An 18,626-nucleotide genomic window follows, 5' to 3' on the forward strand; every position below is an offset into this window, starting at 1 on the left:
AGATCAGAACCTGATGCACAGGAGATTGTGACTTAAGATTTCAATGGCTATTACCATTTCAGCAGGCAAAGACACAGCACCTGATTCTCAGTAGTATTTCTGAAAGTTCAGCCTCCCTTTTCCCCCAGACTGTGCTATACCCATAACACAGCACCCTCCAGGGAAAGCTGAGCATCCCTGTTGAACTGGGCTCCCATGGCCTGCAGAAGTCTCCAGTCCCACCAGAGGCTTCAGATCTTCCCCAGCACCCTAGGAAGAGGCCGCCAGGCCACACTGTCCTTTAGCATAAAGAGAGCCTCAGTAATTCACCTTCTTTTTTATCTCTGTGGCTGAGGAAAGAAGCTCAGCCTTTGCTGATCACACTGTTTCAGGCAACCACAGCACCCATCAGTGCTTGCAACTGAGCCACTCTTGTCTAGGTGCATCCCCCCACTTGCCAAAATGCCATCACCTTTTCCATCCTCTCCCCTGTCCCACCTCCCTGGGAAAAAAAGAAAAAAAATCCCCTCTGCAAGCCAGCAGGGGTTAATGTTGTCAGCCATGACGTCAGGATCCCAATTTGCCCGGAGAGTCCCCCTCCCCATCCACAAACTTCCTCTCTCCTCCCCTCCCGTTGTGACTTTGCAATGAGCAGCAAAACTCCACAGGAGCTGCGGCAACAGCACTAGGGAGACATCCAGTCCTCCCTCAGAGAGCAGCTCTTTCCACAGACAGGAATTTATTTTTTTTCTACACATGCATATATGTATTTATTTATTTACTGGGTTGCATTTGGTTTTCCCTTTTTTTAACCCTCTGAGAAAACCCCCAAACCATCCAAGTGAGGAGCCTGAGATTTCCCTAAAATAAAATAACAGCACAGTGGGGTTAGGTTGCTTCCCCTTCCCCCTCGGAAAATAAAGAGGGAGGGGGGAGCAAGTAGGTAAAATCCAGAATAAAATCTTATTGCTAGATAACTCACACCTCCCCCCTCACACACACACACACACACACACACTCTCTTTCTCCTCCTCCTCTTCTCTGAAGGTGGGTAGCAGGAGCCATGCAACATCTGCAGAACCGGATGGCAAAAGAGCAGGAGGAAAAATAATCCAAGTGGAGTGCTCAGGGGACACCGAGTTCTTTTTTCTTCTTCTTTTTTTTTGGTTTTTTTTTTTTTTCTTCTCCTTCTTCTGTGTACCTGTGAGATTCAATTTCACATTTTGCTGAGCCCATTTGGGGGCATTTTATTTTTCTTTCTCTTGGGATTTTCTCCATTACCAGAGGATGTCTCTTGTTGAGAGGATGCTGAAAGGAAGAAGAAACGAATTCTTTGACTGGCACTGAAGGAGGGGGGGGGGATATTTTTCCCCCACATTTTTTAGGTTTTTTCATTATTCTTTTTCTCTAGGAAATCATTAGCTGGGGGGGTTGGTTTCTTTTTTTCCCTCCCCCCCTTTTTTTGGAGGGGGATTTCAGAAGATCCATCCTTCTTTCCCCTCCCCTCCAAAGATTTTTTTTTATCCTTCGTCTTTGTGGAAATGTGGACATTTCAGGCAGACAGATTGAGTGGAATTGTCTCTGCTTTAGCAGCTCTTTGTCTCGCCTGCTGTGCGCAAAGGTAAGGATTGTCATCCCAGGCTGCAGGGACCGGGGGGCTGATACAGGATTTGTTTATTTTGTTTGGGGTTTTCTTCATCGATCTGTATGTGGGAAAAGGGAGGGGGTTCTTTCCCCAAATTGCTTCCCCTGCTGCCTGCTGTTGTTTTTTCCCAGTCCGTGTCATTTCAGGGGGAGGAGGGATGCTCATACATGAGATGTGGAGCAGGCTTTCTGCAGACGGAGCCCACCTCGCAGCCCACTTGCAGCGCGTCCCCCCTCCCCCGAACGCGACCGGGGGGAAAACGGCAAAAACGAAGCATTTTGCTGGGTAACATGGTGTCCGTAGGAGCCGGTGAGTGCATGGCACAGCGCTGTGTGCATACGCACCCCGGCACAGGGCTGCCTTGGCCATGCCTGTGTCTGCACACACGCAGCCACACTCGCATCCAAGCGTGCTCTGCCTGTGCCGAAGCCCTGGCTCTGCAGTGTACGGGAGGCAATGCCCATGTCTGTGCCTCCATGCAGATTTATGGCATGCAACATAATCATCTGTGGGTGCAATCTGTTCATATACATCCTTGCATGTGCACATTCATCCATGTCCATTCGGGTGCACACACGTGTACACAACACGCCTACAGAGCACACCACGCTTTACCTGCTCTGCATGTAGCCATGTAAATGTTTGCACTAATACCCGGCATACTCAAGCTGCAGCTATTCCTCGTATATGCCTTGGTTACTCCGAGTGATCCAAGCAACCAGAGGTGCAGGCACCCATCCAGCCTGGACAAGGTGTACAGAGCACACCTGTTTGCTCTGACACAGGCATTTATCCACTCCTTCACACACACAGAGTAGCGCAGCCTATTCCTCCTCACTCTCCTTTCTCACACATGCAGGCAGGTGGGATTGTACCTCTATGCTGACAGCGTGCATGAGGTCTGCTGGGGAGGGAGCTATGGCATTTCCTTGCTCAGCCATGCACTCTGAGCAGTGTGCTCCTGATGCACACATGCAGGTCCCCGCACAGGCTTGCAGATCTGTATATACAAAAATTTATGTTCCCATAGTTATAAACATGCACATGCGCAGATTCGTGCCCACCTTACCCACACCATTCGAGCACTGCTGCACTGTGTATGAACACACAGAGGCATGCTTAGAGGCAGCATCCAAGCAAATGTGTAAAGATCAATGCCCATCTCAAAATCCTTTGCTCAGATGTGTCCTTACATGTGTGTTTATATCTGCTTATGTCCAGGAGTGATATTCACCTATAGTCTGCATGTATATCTGTGCATACCTTGGAGACAAAACACTCTCCCATGTGCACATGCCTTCAGCTACTCCCACACACCCCAGCCAGCAGCATGGTGCACATATATGTAGATGTTTGGCTGCAAGTGTATGTTTATATGCAAAGCACATGCACACCCACACAGAGTCAGGGACACAGTATTCAAAAATACAGTTCACAGGCTGGATGTACGTGCTCCCTAAGCGGATGTAGACCCACATTTGCCAGGAATAGCGCTTACATGCAGCTGCTCGCCTGCAGCTGGGCAAACGCACAACTTGCCTGTTCAGCACAAGTGCTCCTTTTTAGATCAAAAGGAACACTGAGAGGCAAGAGACCTTGCCCTTAATCATTATGCCAGTTTATGCCCTCACTGGGCCAACTTGTAGCTGATGAGGAGGGAAAAGCCCCTATACCCCTCTTCCCACTCTGCCACTTCCTGCAGGGTCCCTGGCACCTTGGTTACTGTTTCTGCCTTAATTTCCTTGCCTATATTGAAGAGGTGACACTGATTCCTGAGTTTGTCCTGTGTGAAGCTAAACAGAAGTGTCTAAATCCCTTGAGAAATACATAGTGTCTATATTATGAATATGGAAATCTGTGTACCTAGGAATGACTGTCTAGAGATGAACAAATGCTGGCACACACTGTCAATCCACAGCAAGCATATACACATAAGCATTTTGCAAAACCACTCATACCTGCATAGAAATCCACAGGTGCAAGCAGATCTTGCAAGCCTCGACACAGTGTTGTGAAAATGTCCATCTGGGCACACCTCTCTGGCCTTTTTACAGTGAATAAAGCAATGCAACGAAGAGCTGTACTCCTGTAAGGTGCATGCTCAGGAACGCAGTTCAGACACTTCTCCCCCCAAGCACAAGTGCTGAACAGTTTGTCCATGCACCAAAGCTGGGCCTGGGAAGTGTGCTGCCTCACATTCACACATCCCTGTTTGGTTGAGAAATCCCTGCACATACACAGCCTGTGCATTCAGAGCCTTAACGCATGCCCAGACTCCCCAGCAGTCCCACATGCCTCCACCCACACCTATACAGAGAGTCTGGGCACCTGGGAACCCAGCCTCAGGCATGCACCAATGCCTGTTTCTGTGCTCCTGGATAAAATGTGGCCACAGCCCAGTGTCTCATCACACCCAATGGAGCAAGATCTGCACCCACAGGCACCTCCACACAGACTTGGATGTGGTCACACACATGCACACAGAGGTCTGTGCATGTTTCACAGCTGTACTCTTGAGTTCCAGCATTTTCATGGGCCTGCATGTCTGTGTGCACAGCCAGGCAGTCCGTACGTCCGTGTGTGTGTGTACACAGACATGAGAGCACAAATGCCGGTGTCCAGGGAGGCACAGGGCTGGCTGATAGAGGCAGTGCTATGGTGCAGCTTTCAGTTTGACTTGGATGAATGTGGGAGGCGGTGTTGACAGGGAGACATACTGTTGTGGTGGGTGACTGCAAAGAGCAGCAGTTGTCACTAGCAGGGTCTCTATTCTCATGCAAAGCAGGGGACGAGGGTGGCACAAAGGCTGGGTTTTCAAGCAGAAAATCTATATATCCCACAGCACTGAATAGGTTAAATATTTTTAGCATCTCCTGCTTTTTGATTTCCCACCTTCAGTTTTGCTTTGGCTCTTGGGCTGTTATTAAAGGGAGCTCCCTTGCTGAAATGGCTGGAGGAGATGGATCAGTGTTAGGGAGGACGGCTGGCCCCCCTGCGTGCAAGTCAGAGGGTTGGGAGGGAAAGGATCGCTGCCCTACCACAGAGAGCAAAAGATGGACTCTCCTTCCCTGCCTTTGTCTCTTGGTTTGCATTGCTAAGAAGTCACGGTGATGTTGAATGACAGAAAATTATATTTTACATGCCAAAGATCAGCTGTATGTTAAGGCCACAGGGCAAAAGGAGCATTGTTTTTCCTTCACTTCAATAATATGAAGAAATATCTGGGTGTGCTGAGAAGCTCAGGTTGCACTGGGATGTGTGACAGTGCAAGGTGCCTGCTGAGGGGAAGGTGGGGGCTTGTGTAACGGGGACCTCAGTGTGTGACAAGTCTGTGCTGTGCGGTGTAAGACCAGGAGCAAGTGCCCAGTGTGGCAGGGGAAGGGGAGTGAGCCCTGCAAGAGAGGGCTGCAGCTCCCCAATGCACACCTTGGTGCAATAGAAAGGATAATTTCTGCCTGCGTGTGTGTGGGTGTGCATGGTGCAGCACCCCCTGAGTGTGCAGGTCAGTGGTTGGGGAGGGGGTGTGTGTGGTGAGCGGTGCCCACATTGAGGGGGCTGCCAGCCTGTAAGGACTGCTGAGATGCAGGCACGCACTGGGCAGGAGCACGGGGTGATGGAGTTTGGAGTACCCAGGAGCTGGGGTGAGCTGCAAAAGAAGAGCCAAAACACCTGCGGAGACCACCCCCAAGGACAGCTTAGGACCATCTGGCAGCCCTGTGGGGCTCGTGTACAGGCCGGGGGCCAAGAGCTGCACCAGGGACAGAAAATACAAGCAAGAAAGGAAAGGGGGAGGCTGTGCCCATGGCTGGGGTGTCTGTAGCACACGTAGGCACTTTGGTGCCTTGGGACACGAGGGATGCTCTGGCGGTGCTGCCCAGCTGGGACCCCCTCCCATGGGGCCAGTGGCACAAAGGATGACAAGGACTCTTTTCTTTTCTCTTTCAGCCCATCCACTGGGAATATTTCTGTGGTGAAAGAGATTGTGGACAAACTGCTGAAGGGCTATGACGTCCGCCTCAGACCTGACTTTGGAGGTATGGCGATGGCCGGTCGTGGGGACCAGACCATGTGGGCCATTGCGTGTTTGTGCTGCTGGCTTGGCTGTTCGCAACAGGCACTGACCTTGCAAAATGCTCCCACCTATCTTCTTCCCCTGCCACTGTTTGCTAGGCCTATCTCCTTCTTGCCTTCTCCCTCGTGTTTCTTTCTTGCCTCTTGGTTTGCCTCCTCCTCCTCTCCTCCTGCCATGACCAATTTCTGCAGACAGCTGGGGATTCTCCATGGTATGGTGTTTCTGAGGTCTGGGACAGAGACACTCTGCTTTTCCTCTACTTGAAATTTTCCTCTATCATAGGCAACAGATCACCCTCATCCAATTCTGTTCCCAATTCCAGAATTTTTAGCTCTTTTCCTTGCAGAGGGTTGGGGTGTCCATTGGCAGGGCTGTAGGTTGGTCTGCCAGGCTATATGGGATAAAATATTCTGTGGGGAACTGGTGGCCTTGCTGCTTATTCAGTAGGAAACACAAGGATCTGTGATTCCTCTCTTGAGTTCTGTGAGCAAAAAAGAGAATGGGAAGAGCCTTCTCTTTGTCATCCTGGTGGAGACGAAACATGAAATAATTCTTAGGTAGCGCTGTACTCCAGGGTACAGTTAAGGTCCATTTGTTGGAGAGGAGGAGGCAGTGGAGAACCACAGCTGACCACACAGGGAGGGGGATCTGGAGGACTTCTGGCTTCAGCCTGCCAAGGTTGGTTGTTTTCAGTCTTTTCTGAGCAATGCTATTTCCTCCTCATAAGGAGATATGTGGGACTGGGGGATTGTCAGGCTGCAGGAGGACAGGAACCACATCGAGATGTCCTCCAGATGACTGTTGGGAAGCAGATTCATGCTTGTGCTCTGGAGCAGAAGAGATGCCAGGGCCAAGTCCATAGTGATACAAGGAAGGAGTTTTCTCCCAAAGGGCCTGATCCAGAGTTCCTTGAAACTGGCGATGGGGAATATCCCCACTGATTTCATCAGGTATTGAAGTCACCTCAGTGTATTCCAGTTTCCCATGACCCCATGAATGAACCCATCGCTCCCTGAAACTTCTGGTTTCCTTGCCCCTCACCTAAACCTGCCCCCAGACACTCATGCCCTTTACCCTTCAGCAGAGACTGCTTTCTTCCCTCCCCATGCACACTGTCCCCACCGCCCTTGCCCCTGCGCTCTCCCCCAGGGTGGACTGGGGCTTTCAGGCAGCAGCATCAAGTGCTGCTGGGCCCTGGCCTCATGGAAAGCTGTGGGGTGGGGGAGATGCTCATCCCTACATAGTGCTCAGAGGGCATCTGGAAGGTCACTTCAGTGCAGTGGGGAATGCTTTGGGGAGGCTTAAGCGCTCTGCAAGGAAACAGGGGTTCCCCCTGGCCCTTCTCTCCTTTGAACATGGGATTTGATTTAAAGGCTCTGTCTGGGAAATGTGAAATGTCCCTATTACCTGACCAGCTTCAATCACAGGAACTGGTGCAGTCACATTTTATGAGGGGGAGAACTGCAGATATGACACAAAAAATGCAAGAAAACCATCTTGTATGCCATTGAGATGATTATGATACAGTAAAACAGTAGGTGATCTGGCTTCACGGAGGCACAGAGCAGAGGTGTGGAGCGGGGAGCTGTGGGACTGGAGGTCCAGCAGCCCAGGTCCATTTCACAGCCTGCGTACTCTGATGCCAGGTCCCCGGGGCATCCTACCACCCACCCTGGACGCAGACCACCCCTTCCTTCAGCCAGGGCAAGATAGCATGGGGCTCGGTGCAGGCAGTGCTGCTGACCCTGCCAGGTCTGTGTGGTGCATGGGCTGGGCTCGGCAGGCACTGCATCCTTCCTGGTTATAAAATTGATGTTTTTGGGCAACCATTGCATTTCATTTGGTTTCACTCAGAATTCCAAAGGTACATACTGCATTTTCCTTCACTCAAGTGGAGAAGTGGAGAAACAGAAAGAGGACGGTAACCCTCCTTCCTGCACTCATCTCACTGTTGCCTTTGACCCTTTTTGTCCTTCTCTCTGCTTGTGAGTGCAAAGTCCCAGCGGGCAGCACCGGTGACAGTGCCTTTGGTGCTCTGTGTGCAGGGATGCCCTAACCCTCAGCATGTCTGGCCCCCTCCCCCTGAGGATAAGCTTATCTGGACAAAATTTCCCCTTCAACATTTACAGTTGAGGGAAGGGTGGTCTGAGAGGTGAGTCTGAAAGCTGGAGATCATTAGCCCAGGGGAAAGGGGTAGAAGTTTCTTTGCACCATTGCTGTCCTCAGAACTCACCGGTTCTCTGAGATTTTGGGCCAAATCCGTTCCTAGAAGAAATCCAGTGGGATCATGCCAGAATGCATCTAACCCTTTGTTACTTCTAATTCATCCACAGCCCTGCTGTAGAGAGGGTTAAGTTCTCCCCAATAAGTTGTGTGCAACTGGAAAAGGTACACTTTGTGCAAAGTCCTGGAAGCTGTATGTGTCCAGACCTACCACCTTTCAAGGATGTGTGGGACTGGGCTGTTCTCCAGGATACAGCCCCACAGCCCACCTTGTGCTCCAATTGGACTGTCCTGCCACCCCTCTGCTGCCTTTAAGCTGGGCAAGATGTGTGTAAGCCATCTTTGCTGGTGCAGGTGATCACTCTTCACCCACCTGTGCTTTTGCCCCGGAAAGACCAGTCAGGGTGCACTGCAAATGGCCAAGACAGCATCTCAGAGGGGTGGCAGGTCCTGGTTACAGCCGTCTGTCCTGGATGAATAGCATGGGTCTGTCTCGGGGCTGACCCAGCAGTGGCTGAGGCGTCTGGCTGGACGGGCAGCTGCCTGCAGGAGGAATGGACAGGACTGGAGAAAAGCAGCTACTGCTCAGGTTCCTGTGAGCAGGCTGAGCTTCTCCAGAGAGCACCTCTACCAGCCATAACCCTCAGCCCTCTTCAGCTCAAGGGTGAGGGCATTGGGGGCAGGAAGATCAGAAAACTGGTGCTGGGTACCCCGGAGGTGCAGGCAGAGAAAGACCCTTCCCGGACAGATTCCTACGTGAGAAATGCAACCCACAGAAGTGATGAACCAGGCTGCTCTCCCTTTCTCCCTTCTATGGTCTCTCCCTGATCACTTTCCCCATCTCTTCCTCCTACAGGAGCATTGTTTCCTTCCTGCCATCCTTCCCCCACATCAGTGCTTGGTGGCAATCACCCCTGCGCTGTCCTTTACTCGCTCAGCCCTGCAGGCAGAGTACCACCTCTGCCTCCTGGGACTCCACACGCCCTCGGATGCTGCCCACAGATTGGGAAGGAGCTGGGGACTTTCGGGTGAGAGGCACTGAAAGAGCACATTCCTATATACCGTTTGTGCTCCTTGCCATGGTAAGGCAGATCTTGCACTTCTCAGCCCATCTAAGAGAGCCAGTGCTTCCACGGCACAGCAGCCCCAGGCTGCCCTCCTCATCCCAGCACCCCCACCATCCCTGGGACGTGGTGCTTCAATGGCTCCAAATGCAACTCACGGCTCCCCAGCCCTCTTTTTTTTTGAGAGAAAAAGAACTCCGACTAATGCCAGAAAGAGGACAGGCCTGCTGGGGATTGCAGTTCACTTTTTAATTTTGAGATGCCTTGTTAGCTCTGGGCCAAGCTGAGTGCCTGAGAAGCGTCAGCCACTCACTCTCCTCCCCTCTCTCCCACCCCCTTGGAAACCCATTAGGCCGATGAGCAGGTCGGCTCTCATGGGTAGCGCTGTGGCAATGAGTGTGATGTGCTCACCTGGGGAGCTGGAATGAATGGGGCAACACACGGCAGAAAGGGGGAAAGTTGTGTGGGAGTGACAGAAAAATGTGGGAGCAGCTCCTCCAGAAAGCCATCCTGGCTCAGCAGGGGCAGCCCAAGGCAGTCAGGCGCCAGGTGAGGTGGAGTGGAGGGGGTGGCGTTGAGGGGCCAGCAGGTACATCAGTCCTTGGGACACAGCTGATAAGCCCTTCCAGCCTCGGAAGCCCTGGACAGGCTCTGGACAGGCTCTGTGACTTCTCAGCCACAGTTCCCCCAGCCTTAGAGTAGGACACCAGGTTGGAGAGATGTGAGGCAGTGGCAGGCTGGGACATGAAGGGACCACAAAGCCCAATTTTCATGGGCTGAGCAAGGAAATGGCCTGGGACTGAAAGGGCAGGAGGTCATTGAAAAGCAGGTCTAATGCGTTTGGGCATGATTGTGGTGGGGATTTGGAGCAGCCTTGGAGGAGGGATCTGCAGGGTAGGAGGAAGATCCAGCCAGGGCTTTTGGTCTGCTGAAGAGGGTGATCTCTGTCCTGGTACTGCAAGATCAGCAACAATGCAGAACGAGGTCTTTTGGCAGGGAGTGCTGGGGAGCCTGCTCAGCTGTGGGGGAGGAGGGCAGTGTATCTCACAGTGAGATCAAATCGCAGGTGGGCATCATCCAGCTGGCCCTGGCCTGTGGGATGGACAGTATGGGGGGCAATATTTGGTGGATATGTTGCAAGCTAGACCACAGTAAGGCAAGCACAATGCTTATGATTTGGGACTGGATGAGCAGGAGATGCTGCAGATCAGGTCTGGGAAGCATTGCAGGGCCACGGGTCAGGGAGAGAGGGAGGTTTCAAAGCAGCACCCTGGTTCATGTAAGTGCTCTTAGGCACTCACTTTCAGAAGCATTAGTTCTCTAGGAGAAAAAAAAAAAAAAAACCAGAAAGAAAATTAAAAAAAGAAAGCAAACCAAGACTGTATTGCCCCAGGGTAGAGAAGGTAATGAAGGAATGGCAGGAAGATCCTACTTGTGCTCAGTGACTCAGCTGCTCTCTGTTGGTACAACATTTCCAGCCCAAAACTTTGCAAGAGTTTCAAGCAGATGGCTCTGCTTCCCAGGAGTGGATGGAAAGGGGACCCTTATATTTTCCCAGCATCATTCACAGATCTTGTTAGCCAAAAGCAGGGTAAGGGCATGCTCTGTTCCTTGCCTCCAGCCCACCTAGAGTGCAGGACTCCTAGTGTTCTCCTGGGTGGTGTGCACGTGCCTGGTGAGAAAGGAATGACTGGGAAGCCCTTAGGATTACACGTTAAATCCTGTGTTTCCACGCCTATGGATCCAGTGGCTTTCCCTGCCCTATTTTTAATTCAAATTCCCTTAAGGAAAATTATCACTTAGGGGCTCTTGGGTTGAAATGAGCCTGTGTCCTGCTCCTCATCTGCTCTGTGGCATGGACCTGGCTTCCTAGGTCTCATCACCTTTGCCCAGGCTCATGCCTCTCCTTTGACACCCAGACCCTTCCTTAGCTGCAATATCTTGGCTTCCCTCCTTTCTCTCCCCTGCTCCTCCTGCCCTCAGTTCCTCTCTGCTCCATCACACCTGCACCCTCTTGGGGATCCAGCCTGCCCCCACGTCCTGCTTGTTCGACAACATTTCTTCTTCAAAGGCCACTCCAAACTCAGTGGACCTGTGGATAAAATCCTCAGCCCTTCCCAACGTAACAGCATCATTTGCAACCCAGAATTGTAAAAATAAACGATTGCTGATGCATAAAAGTGTTGCAGTGAAGCATCGTCAGTAGTTCACAGCTCTGAAACTGGCGGGGCTGGCAGGCTGAGCGGCTGCGTTGGCTGGCACAAATGCGGCAGGAGGTGGAGTGGGGCCCGAGCCCTGGCCCATCAGTCCCGTGTGGCTGGGAAACAGCTGGTCTTAGTGGTCCTTTACTGGAAGGAATGGGAATTTGGTTTCTTATGTAGTCAAGGCTGGTGGTATTGCACATTGTTAAGACTTCCTGAAAATGTCCCTGTTTTCCACTGCATATAAGGTTCAACCACAGTGGATGTGTTTTTTCCATGCAGCTAGCTTGCTTTGACTTTTTGAAGGGGAGGGGAGAAATTTTAGGCAAAATGATTCAGACATTTCTGAGAACAAGCTGAGGCATGTACATGCTGGGCTTTTTTTGTCTCCTAAAATGCTGGGGGGGTGGAACTGGCAGCACCTCCAGCAGGGATGGCCCAGGTGTATGTGTAGCAGGCGGGTGACCCCGGGCCACCAGCGACCCGCCTGGCACATGCACTGTGGCCCCACCACCTCCAGTACCAGTGCAGCATCCCAGAGTGGTGGTGCTGCGGCAAGAGAGCCAGGATGTTGGGTTGGGAAGAGGCAGCCTGGCAGTGGGGTGGGCACTGGTCCTGGGCTGCCTGTCCCAGGGGCAGTAGGAGCTGCAAACCTGCCTTTCTAGGGCTTAGTCCTCAGCTCTCCAGCTTTCTTCCCCTCCACTGTGGCAAAAATGTTTAAATCTCAGAGCAGCCAGGTTAAATTTTTCCTATGCTTCTGAGGTGCCTTAAGCCAAGCGTTTTGCACGCTTTGGTGCAGGGAATTGAGATTTAGTAGGGAGGCACTCCTCCTGCCAGGGCCATTTCCTTCACTGTCCACAGGAGAAATTGCCCAAAGCTGAACACAGGGTTAAGCTGAAATGCTGCACTTCACAGAACCTTACTATGGTGGGAAATATCACCTGGCAGGGCAGAGGAGCAGCTCTGGATTTGAAATCAGAGGGGTGGATATGGACCAGATTGGGGAAGGGAGTAAATCAAGGCAGGAGAGGCAGGAGCTGTCTGGAAAAGTCTGCAATCCCCAGAGTCACCCGGGGCCAAAGAAAAGGTAGATATGCCACCAGGGCTGCCAGTAGTCCCACTTTCCTTCCTGAGAAAAGGGTGTTAAGAAAAGGATGCTCTTGGTCAGTAAAACTGACTGCAGCTGTACAGCCCTCCCTTCCTCCCCCATTTATGTGACTTCTGGCTCCAGACCATGGGTCACATCCTCTCTAGGGCTAATCCAGAAGGAAGATGACAACCTCCTGCTGTTGTGTCTTACTTCATTAACTGAAGTGGCAGGAAATGAAAGGATCCAGTCCTTCTTGGGACATATGTGGATGTTAACACATTGTCACATGATGGAATTTCTATTTTTTTCACTTTGCTCTTTTTATAGGAAATACATGCTGTGAAAAGGACTTTGAGGCTGTAAAGTCAGACACTCAGGACTTCAGAAAAGCTAGAATTGGGGTTTCTCCCTGGATCTATATTTGGTCCCCTTGTGAGGGTGCATCAGGAGGCAAGGTCCAACATTTGCAATAGAGCACACAAGATATGCCATTTACACATCTGATGTTTCTTGTTCCCTTCAGTCTAGAAAGGGACAGGCTGGGAGTATGACAGTGGGGACTAGCTGAGGTGGTCACAGCAGGTGATTAGGACAGGTTGATCCAGACTGGAGTGAGATGCATGACTGATGCAAAGCCTGGGACTGAACAGGCAAAGGCCCTCTTGGATGCATGCTTTCTTGACTGCTCTGTATTCAGACCTGCTCACAACACAGTATTAATTGTTTTTATAACTGTTATCAAGCACACCAGTACAGCATGAATATGTTCACACCTCGCCTCAAGGAGTCAAAGGTATCCCCTGCTGTGGGGTGCCCAGCCAAAACACCTGACTTTCCAGAATACTTAGCAGCATTGTAGTCAGCACACTGCATGTTCGAAGGACAGCCCTGTTGATTTCAGCCACAGCTGTGAGTGCTCAGCCCCAGTGCCCCAAGAGAGAGACATGCAGACTTTAGGTGACTTGCGTAGGAAAGAGCATGCAGGAACCCCTGTGACACATCCAGTCCTGGAGGACAGGACTCAGCTACACAAACATCTTCTTTCCTTTCCTGGAGGCCTCCCTCTCACTCACTGCATGGCTATCACTTCTTCAGCAAATCAGGCAGAGACCCCTCTGTCAGGGCTATCCTCCGGTATATAATCCTGCGTCACCCTCAGAGCAAATCCATCCTCTATCAAGCAAGGAAAAGGAATGAACAAGGATGTTGTGGACTGTTTAATTAAGAACTGGCTCTGTAACACCCATTCAGCAGTGGGCATGCTTCCACCTAACTTTCATCCATTTTGTTTCCTCATGCGTTGGGTTTCTTTTTTTTTGAGTGCAATAATATTTTAGAATATTAGACCAGCCCCTTCCTCCAGTGTGATAGAGCTTGTGAACTTCTTGCTGCATGTTGAGCATATTTTTGCATTCATCTGTAGCCCCACAAGATCCTTATTATCCTTCTTCAGAGCCAGGAAGCTCTGACACAGAGTGCTGGAGGGAGATCTGGGTGGCATGACGAAGACAGCAATGAAGATGAGTTCCCACGAGTCTCAGCCCAGAGTCAAAATGGATTTGGGTTTCTGAGTAACCTGTGTGCCTGTCCTAGAGCTGTGCTTGGTAGGACCAAGCATAGTTTTCTGGATTTGGTGTCCAGTGGATGAAATCTTGCTGTCATCCATTAAGCCAGTATACTCTCACAGGAACTGGAGGTGTTGATTCTCGTGTTTGTGCCAAAGCCGTGTCAGATAATTGCATCCGGTTGCTGTCCTCCTTCCTTTTCACCCTTGGCTGGTGCAGTCTTTCTCTGCAGCTCTGCTCAGTCCCTGACACAGTCGCTTTCCAGTGCTGCTGGAAATAGTCCACTGTAGTGCATCACGGCTAGCAAGGGGCTCTGAGGTATCCTTCTAAAAGAGAGATGTTATCGTTATTTTGATAAAGCACTTATTCCATGAATTTTTCCTCTTTTCTTAGTCATAAATTTTTTGTGACCAAATACAATGCATTCAAGTTATTGATTAGCAGAATAGTTCCAATAGTTCTTAATTAATTAACTGATTAAAAGCAGACTGTTGTTTATAGCCAGTCAGGAGGATGTTTGCGATCTCACCTGGACCAGTCTTCCTCCTTGACCAAGAGCTCACCATTTTTGAGATTATTCCTGCTGGTAAACCTTCCTTTGAGGGACTGCCACTGAAAACAAAATGTAAAAAGAGTGTAAAACCCATTAGTACAAGTCCTTTTGATTACTGAAAATATATTCCCACAGCCCTAGAGCTGTTCATCAGAGCAGCTTTACATACCCATATTGTTCATTTCCTGAGACTCCCAAAATCCCAGTTAGGCAGAAAAAAATGTTTTTAACCCACATAGCAAAAAATATAAAAGCCAAGGAATATGCTGTAGTTTTACTGCTACATGGAAGACAGGCTGTGTGTGCATGTCACTTTTCTCACCTATGTCTTGTTCAAAGAAAAAAGTTGGAGGCTACTAAAGTGTCAGGCTGAACTGCTGTAATATGGTTCTTCAGCCGTAGTGACAGCATTTGGTGCAGAAGTCTGTAAGATCCATTTTTGTGGATAGCCCTTGGTGGGGTTTGTTAAGTGTCTATTTATATCTTGATATTTCATGTGAAATATCATGCACTTGTTAAAACATGACTAGAAACATAGACAAGACAAATGATGTTCTTAATGATGGCATGAAGCCCATTAAAGGAATTCACAGCACATGTGAGAAAGAAATGTTGGACGATGGAGCCCTATAGCATGAACAGATCAGTCAAATAAACAGGTATTCTGGAGACCCAGTGACTGATCCTGTACCATTAAATGGAAGGAAACAGAGCTCTTCTCAGTCAGCCCTTCCTCCCCAGCTGTGGGAGCATTGCTGTTTGCTTTGATCAGGGTATGAATTTCAGGCTGGTTTGGGGAACACTGATCATGCTGTTCCTATAGGCTATTCTTGTTTTGGCATTGGTTCTGTGTCAGAGCTAAAAACTAATTTTCTTCTCTGACCTTTCCCCCCTCCTTTTCCTGTTTCCCCTGCTCTTTGCAGTCCTGCAGGAATAGTGCTGGTAAGTAATTGTGCACTTATAGATGCTTGTGCTTGTGACAGGGGTAAGCTTCAGCCAAACCTACCATGGCTTGAATTTCCCTCCCCAGACCTCAGGACCTCTTAGTTCAAGTCTGGGATGGCTCCGAGTACAGTTATAGTTGGAAAAGAGCCTCCGTAAATATTACATCTTGTTGTTCCACATTTATTCTCCCTCAGTGGTTTCCATGTCAAATTTGCTCAGTTTACCAGTCAAACCAAGACATTTCTACCTGCCAGCTCTGCCAGCTCAGCCTGGGCTCTGGAAATCAAGCTGTGCTCTCTCTGCTCTGGACATCATCACCAGCCAAAAAGGATTCTTGAATCAGGGCTGAGCTGGATGTGATTTTGATTATGCATGAATATAATTTGTTCTCAGGTAGTGTTATGGGCTCTGTGTGACAGATAGCAGCAAGGCTCCTATGCTGTACAAACATTGACTAACAAATCTTGCCCACTACCTGTGGGATGATGGGCCACCACTAGGTCCATATTGCTTCTAGGGGACACCAAGAGGGGGCAGCTTGTTGGGGTTGACACAGAAAACCTGTGGCAGCACGAGGAATAGCACTGGGAAGTTCTGCTTCCTGCTATTGCTCTTTATTCATGAGAACAAACCTTGAGGACCTTCAGTGCTCTGGTCCACCACTTGGTCACTAAACTGGGACCTTTCCTTTGACTGCGGTAGCCTGTGAAATCCCCAAAGGCAACCGGCAGGTGGGCTTGCTTCCTGCTGCAGAGAAATAGAAGGTATATAGCCAAAGGCTCACACATGCAATGGGCATTAATTTTGTTCACAAATAGTTCCCCTTCTAGTGAAAGGAGCTGGAGGGCATTCTCCACCATCCTTTTCAGAAAAAAATGAGATTTTGAAAATTTTATCATTGGCTGAATATTTAAAAAAATGATATGTGGCAGATAATATATTCACTGTGTATGATCATGTCATATAGTAGAAAAAGTGGAAAGGGTGTCCTGGCTATTGCACTCTTCTTGTGCTTCTGTAATGAATATCACCACGGGCTGTCAGCAGGAGGGGACACCAGAGCCTTCCCTGTCCCAGTGCAAGACTCCTCTCTCTGAGCCCACAGGGTCATTTCAGTCACTAAAAGCCGTGATAGGCTTTTATCTACTATGCAGACCAGCCCCTAACAAGAGCAATGACGCAGAAGTAGTATGCCTTCCTTGGTCCCTATGATAGTTTATCATCCCATGCTTGTATTTTGGACCAAGACTCATCAGTCAGCCAAGAAGTAAAAACACCAAAGTGTCCCTTCCTCTTCTACAACTCATAACTGCAGCTACACTGCAGAATCAGGATGGGTTTTCTGATCAGAAGATCTTTCCAAACACATCTTATCATAGAATCATAGAACCATAGAATGTCCTGAGTGGGAAGAGACCTACAAGGATCATTGAGTCCAACTCCTGTCCCTGCACAGGACAACCCCAAATTCACACCATGTCTCTGAGAGCCTTGTCCAAGTGCTTCTTGAATATCATCAGGCTTGGTGCCGTGATGCCTCCCTGGGGAGCCTGTTCCAGGGCTCCACCACCCTCTGGGAGAAGAACCTTCTCCTAATATCCAGCCTGACCCTCCCCTGGCACATCTCCCTGCCATCCCCTCGGGTCCTGTCGTTGGTCACCAGAGAGAAGAGATCAGCGCCTGCCCCTCCTCCCCCCCTTGGGAGGAAGCTGCAGACCGCGATGAGGGCTGCCCTCAGCCTCCTCTTCTCCAGGCTGAAAAAACCAAGTGACTTCAATTGCTCCTCATACAGTTTCCCCTCTAAACCCTTCACCAACTTCGTGGCCCTTCTCTGGACACTCTCCAGTAGCTTTATATCCTTAATGTCCTGTGGTGCCCAAACCTGCACCCAGCACTCGAGGTGAGGCCGCCCCAGCACAGAGCAGAGCGGGACAATCCCCTCCCTCGCCCAGCTGCGATGCAGGGCTCGATGCCCCCCAGGGCAGGGTTGGCCCTCTCGGCTGCCAGGGCACGCTGGTGGCTCATGTTCAACTTGCCATTGACCAGAACCCCCAGGTCCCTCCCTGCAGAGCTGCTCTCCAGCCCCTCGTTCCCCAGCCTGCCTGTGCATCCAGGCTTGCCGAGCCCCAGGTGCAAAATCCGGCACTTGCCCTTGTTCAGCTTCATACGGTTGGGGATTGCCCAGCCCCCCAGACTGTCCAGTTCCCTCTGCAGGGCCTCTCTGCCCTTCAGAGTGTCAACGGCTCCTCCCAGTTTTGTGTCATCAGCAAACTTCATTAGTATTCTTTCCAGTCCTGCATCCAATGCATTTATGAAGACATTAAAGAGTGCTGGCCCCAGGATGGATCCCTGTGGAACCCCACTAGTGACTGGCCGCCAGCCTGATGTAACCCCATTTACTATAACCCTTTGAGCCTGACCCATCAGCCAATTGCTCACCCGTTGCATTGTGTGTTTATCCAGCCATGTGCTGGACATTTTGTCCAGGAGGATACCGTGAGAGACAATATCAAAAACTTTACTGAAATCCAAAAAGATCACATCAACTGGCTTTCCTTGGTCAGCTAGGTGGGTTCAGTAACTCCCAGAATAACCTTCTCAGCTACCAGGCAGCTTTCTGGTGTTCTTGCTATTCTCTTACACATTGACTGCAGTAAGACAATCCACCTGCATGATTCTTTCTTTAAGGAACTTTGTGTTAGTGAGACCTCAGCAGTTGACTCCTCCAGGTTGGGGGAAACTTGTGCTGTGGGAAAGGCCAGGTTTGGGGCCTGCACTGGGCAGTTCAACAAGGAATGTATAAAGAAGGGGCCTCCCCATTGTAGGTGGGAAAGCTCTGGGTATAACACCAGAGGCTGTCACACCAGGAGAGGAGGCCACCCAGGTTACAGGTGGGAGCTTACTAGTGGGACATTGTCACCTGAAGAAGGAAACCTCATCCAGCTGGGGAGAAGGATTGCAGGAAAGCCCAGTCTGCTGGCCTCTGGGAAAGGGTCTCAGCTGGGTAGGAATTTTTTGGAAGTGAGGGAGAGGGAAGGCTATGAACTGAATTTTTCTTCTTCTCCTTTCATAGCAAAAATAGAACATTCATCACAAGTTCCCCTACATGTTTTTCTTCCTTATTGCACACTAGCTCCTTGCTGGTATTTGAAGCTAGAGAAAAAAAATTGATGAGTACTCAAGTTAATAATGCGTGATTATTATGTTGATGAATTGTTAGAGATGAATATATATGTAAAAGCTCTGCAAGATTTGCTCACCCATGCATCCTGAGTGAAAGCAATTATTT

The 18,626-nt window shown here is 50.0% G+C and overlaps 1 protein-coding gene across 2 annotated transcripts in view; it reads left to right on the top strand.

Moving 5' to 3' along the window:
• The first annotated feature begins 295 nt into the window (after window positions 1–295).
• LOC142063359 (gamma-aminobutyric acid receptor subunit beta-4) overlaps window positions 296–18,626 on the top strand; it is a 76,248-nt gene continuing 57,917 nt past the window's right edge. For both annotated transcript variants that reach the window (XM_075107022.1, XM_075107023.1), the window contains exons 1-2: window positions 296–1,600; window positions 5,570–5,658. In XM_075107022.1, coding sequence (XP_074963123.1) covers window positions 1,521–1,600; window positions 5,570–5,658 — 169 coding nt within the window. In that variant the 5' untranslated portion in view covers window positions 296–1,520. The remainder of the gene's footprint in view (window positions 1,601–5,569; window positions 5,659–18,626) is intronic.

Source organism: Phalacrocorax aristotelis, chromosome 11 (genome assembly GCF_949628215.1).
Source record: "Phalacrocorax aristotelis chromosome 11, bGulAri2.1, whole genome shotgun sequence".
Taxonomy (NCBI): domain Eukaryota; kingdom Metazoa; phylum Chordata; class Aves; order Suliformes; family Phalacrocoracidae; genus Phalacrocorax; species Phalacrocorax aristotelis.